General features: G+C 38.1%; 1 protein-coding gene across 1 annotated transcript; it reads left to right on the top strand. All coding sequences in view use genetic code 11, as the record gives it.

The window, feature by feature from the left end:
- Nucleotides 1-2298: 2298 nt before the first annotated feature.
- Nucleotides 2299-4065, top strand: EGR_04952 (hypothetical protein; the record flags this gene model as incomplete). Its single annotated transcript, XM_024494201.1, has 2 exons — nucleotides 2299-2446; nucleotides 3947-4065. 2 exons carry the CDS (start codon nucleotides 2299-2301, stop codon nucleotides 4063-4065), a joined length of 267 nt encoding a protein of 88 aa, XP_024351438.1.
- Between the last annotated feature and the right edge of the window lie 895 nt (nucleotides 4066-4960).

The raw sequence follows: 4960 nt of genomic DNA, 5'->3' as shown, positions 1-4960 counted from the left end.
ACATCAGATTCAAAAGTAGCCAATCCGGTTTGACGAACTAGTTTTGGTAAGATTTGCCCTTAAAATGATTACTTGTTTTACTTTTACTCAGATATAATTTTACTTCATTTCATAAACCTATTGGTTGGTTAAAACCTGTTCTTTTTATTAATTAAGAGCTCCTTAATAGGTTAGGTGTTCCACACTTCCGCCCCTACCTCCACACCCTCTAAACGAGCGGACTGGATTGATGAAATTAACTTTTACTCGATAGTGTGATTTAATGGGTACAGGGGATTGCGGTCATAGCGGATTTGGATCTCGCTTTCTCCAGAGGGACTAATGGTGCCTGCCTTGTCAAGAAATTCGCATACTTTGACCGCTTTTCGTCCAAAAGGTGCATTCGAACAAGCATGTATTTAAGAGCTTAACTGAGAATTAGATCGTAGAGACAGCACCTTCCACATTTGAGAATCATTTATACTAGTGATTTACCTGTGGATTCCTAAAATTGCATTTATTGTTGACAAAGGTACCCATTATAATACACGCTTGTTTAAATGCGCCTCTTGAGCGAGAAGCGGTCAGTAAATAAGAACCTCTTGTCGAATCGGAAGACATTAACTGCCAAGGAGGAAACGTACCCTTAAGATTCTTAACTGTGAAATCTTCACCCTTTATTTATCGTTGTTCAGTAAAGCATGTCCTCGTCCATCTCATCCGTTCTTTTGAAGGGCTTGAAGGCGAAGAGAGAGAGACACCAAGCCCATTACATCAGTTTTGTAAATTTTCAGACCATCCCCATTTTACAGCGCTCTGCATATTAATAAATATCAAAGTTTATGAGTATGTTTTGTGTAAAAATTAACTTGTAAGTCAAGATAACGGTTTTATTCTCCCTCTAATTAATGAGTTTAAGGGGATAGGCGGCTACAAATGACCTACTTTACTTAAAATTTTGTTAATTTAAAGACAAAAAACCGAGCTTTTATCTTCAGACTATTAAGATCCAGCACAAGTCTTACCGCTTTATTCCTACGGATTGCTTAAAGTTAACTCGGTTAAAATGTAACATCTTCTTTGATTTTCCCTTCTCTCCCTTACTTCATGGGTCTATATCGAGAAAACTGGTTAGACGAACGCAGCTTGCGTAGCAGTGGCGTAAGATTTCGCAAGTACTGAAAGTTTTATTAAAAAAACCGGGGTTTGGGTCCTTATTCACCTCCTCGGAGATCGATGGCGTCTTCGCATTAACCAGATTCATCCAACCACTCGGGCAAACATGTATCACGTAATCAGCATTTGATTCCCTGACAGGGAACACTAGCCACAGGTAGAACCTTAAAAAGTACAAAAATGTAATAATTTTTATCTTAATGCCGGATGATTCCTATAGCAATTAGTCTCAACCGAGGCGATATTATCAGCATTTACCGTTTTCTAACACCATTTTAAGGAAAATCGAATTTCCCGCAGGGTAATGTGCCAACTTTTATTTTTCTCTTCAAAAGGCAACCTTATGATATTGTTACAGATTTCAGTACTCACAGGGGACGCTATTTTAAGAAAATGGTTATAGTAAAACAAGTACCGATAAATTAATGAAACATGGCGATCATGAACGTTAAGACAAGTCAGTTTGGAAGATATACTAATGTTATTGAGTGCCGAGTGTTATTTTGATAGTTGTGAAGTAAGTTGTATTAGGAAATGGTGAATTGCAGAAAAGGACTTGTAGGAACACGTTTTATTTTAGACAGCATCTAAACTACATTATCCGTGAACTGGCAATGGAATTATGAACAATGTTTGTGCCAAGTAAAAAGTTAATAAATTAATTTAATAATCATTAAAGACTTCATATTTTATTGCCAATTAGTTGTTACAATTACTAAGTGATTTGTGGAGGTGTTGTTTGAATTTAGGCCCAACCGCAATTACATTGGAAGTAGGCGACTTTGTAATGACTCAATTTGACAAACCAACTTTATGTCGAGCATATCCGCCGATCAGATACGTGCTTTCGAGTTTTGGCATAGCCCTGTTTATTAAGTGGTTATGGTTTACAGATATTTTCAAAATTTCTTGGGATTTTTTATATGAATGTTCCACGAAACATGGAGGTTGCGCCAGTCTATCACTCTGGTGCCTTCTAATGTGCAATCCTCCATTGCACGCTTGAACCGTCAGATCATTAAGCCGTGGCTTGAGGTTGTATGGCCAAGGGCACATAAGATGATCGGGTAACTATTTTATACAACTCTATTCGATTCAAAGATTTTCAAGAAAAACTTCTCGAGGAACGGTCATGACCAAACAATGAGTCGGGAGAAAGCTCTTTCCGTTGTCTTGCGAAGCAGCATACGACGTCCTATGGTGCACTTTAGGATGGATCGGGGAGAGACGCTTCCTCATCTCATCTCATCTCCCTTGTTCTTCTGGCTCCAATTTCTAAGTGGCTATCACGGTTCCTTGGTACAAGGCATCCACATAATCACATGTCATTTGGAGTGGGCAACTGGAAAGCAAAAGTAAAAGCAGAAGCGAATCCGCTAAAAGTGTTTTCCCTTGCTTTCTAGAAAGAAAACTCAGCACAAAAGTGGAAATGGTAGGCTTTTGTCCCGTTAAAAAAGCACTAGAGATTGTAATTTGTGCCCGATGGCGATTATCAATTGACAAAAGTGATGTGTCCGGTTGTACGAAACAAAGGTACTTATTTCAACTCTTCAGAACAAATGTTTGGCATTTGTTCACTTAAATTATTTTGCTTAACAAAACAGCCTTTAGGGGTCATTTAAGCCTAGAAAAGTGACTGGAATAAGTGGATTTAAAATAAATAATATGATGAGATATTATTGTTCCTGAAGCACTTATTTAATGATCAAACAATAAATCTACAAAAAGGGGCAATAAAGAAAAAGCGTTCAATGAGTAAAATATTCACAAATGCCCTTTCAGTTTTAAATACAAATCAAGCACTAACAGTCGTGGTACCCAGTTAAAGGAAATGAGTAGGTCACCAACGTGAGATGTGTAACGGCGTTGGAGATTCAAACCACATCGCTTATTTCATCAGGATCATTTCACTATGTGGGATTCTATACTTCTACCTCCTCTATCCGACTAATTTGTACTATCAAAGTAATCTACGAAGGGAATTTCATGTAATCTATACCCACTTTGGCCACTCGGTCTTTCTACATTACGAATGGCATTCTTACACCTCTGCAGTGGTGAAAACAATCCAAGCTGCTTTTTGCAGATGAAAAATCCACAAAAACGCAGTGTAGCAGCTTTCAAATGGTAATATTAACAACCCTCAGGAGACATTTTTGTTTCCACTTTTAGGACTTTTCAGGCTTTGAATTCTACCTGGTTACGCCTCTTGACCAACATTCTTGGAAAATTTGCATTTAATGTTCCTGTTTTTTTGCTTCTGATCCGCCAATCATTTGTTTAGGCGGCCTTTAAATGACCAAATGCTTCCATAGTCCCTAAGAACATTTGCATGCACGAGAGTTGAGACACTCCAGATACGCTAGGAATACACGGTGGGCTCAAGACCGACAACAGTAAAGACCTCTGATCCAAAATCTTGGCCTTCTCGGGTCTTCTGCCCAGGACCCCAACAAGGTGTCTGCGAAAGTCGGCAGCCAAAATGAGTGCTCCTATAAAGTAGCTTTTATTAGATCACTAAACAATTTTGTTCCCCTACCAATAGGTGTCATTTCCACTCGCTTTTTGTACTTTTCTCAATTTACTGACGATGTCATCTCTTCTTCAGTTTGAACGATTATTGTTTATTTAAAAACCGTGGATTTTTTATTCGTTATGAATGAGAGAAATCAAACTTACATCTTAGTTTGATTGTCCAATCGCTAATCAGATGTAAGTTGTAAATGAGGGTGTTTAGGTAATTGAAAAAGATATGTGAAACTTCGATTGTTAGCTTTGTTCTTTGTTTTAGTTACGTGGCCACTGAAGGCTCCACCATTCCACTTCCGCTGGGCAGTATGGTTTACGGGCCATGACAGTGGCTCCTCAGCCCTTCTGGACGTCGCCAATATATTTTCCAGTCAGGAGTGATTCAGAGCTCTACTGATAAGCTAATCTCGCTTTATTTTAATAGATGAGGATAAAAGAGAGGACTAAAATACTCCACAATTTAAGCTCCATTTTAACGTTCCTTCAATTAAATAGGTGTTACATCCCTTTTGGCTCGAGTATTTACCAGTTTCAGAGTTAAATACGGTTATGAAGATGCATTCTTTTCGTGGAAATGTTTCGATCTCAAAACATCTACTTGCATAAGGGGTGGATAACTCAATTCCCCGCATTAAACGCTTTGAAAATAAGTCAGAGTTTGTGTTACTGAGATTTATAATGCAGTAAGAGGGTTTGGTAACTTTTGTGGGTATAGTAGTACAAATGAAAAGGAAGGAGAATCCAAGGGTAAATCTACCTTACAAGTACCCATTAGCCCTTACAAAACAACTCAAAATTGCCATGAAAATGCTAAAAGAGAGATCTATTAATTTTAACATAGTTCCACGAAAGTAAAATGGAATTGCAAAAGTGATGTAATCAACTCGGCAACTAGAACATTTCGAAACGGTTTGTTATTAGCCTTGGTATAAAGAATCATTTAAACCCGTAGAGACAAGCAAAATACGCAGACTATTGTTTTCTGTTTGTTAAATACCACCTTCAAATGTCTACTTTGCGCGGAATTTGGTGGAGACCCGGTGTGTGGTAGTAAAACGCACCTGTCAGTTATGCTGCAGACAATTTGATTTGGAAGAGGAAAAATGCATAACTTAAAGATAAATGGGTGAATTTCGTTGAGGAAGACCCGCTGCTCTGTATAATGAGGAAGTACCTGTTGCTGATGTAAAGAATTGTTCAAAATACTTCATTCTGGGAACTTTTACGCAAACATGCTTTGAGTAATGAAGCAATCAGTTTACACGTATACCATTTG

The sequence above is a fragment of the Echinococcus granulosus genome (assembly GCF_000524195.1).
Source record: "Echinococcus granulosus chromosome Unknown EG_S00033, whole genome shotgun sequence".
In the NCBI taxonomy this organism is placed as follows: Eukaryota; Metazoa; Platyhelminthes; class Cestoda; order Cyclophyllidea; family Taeniidae; genus Echinococcus; species Echinococcus granulosus.
Note: the sequence above shows the minus strand (reverse complement) of the source record. Positions and strands in the feature narration are given on the sequence as shown.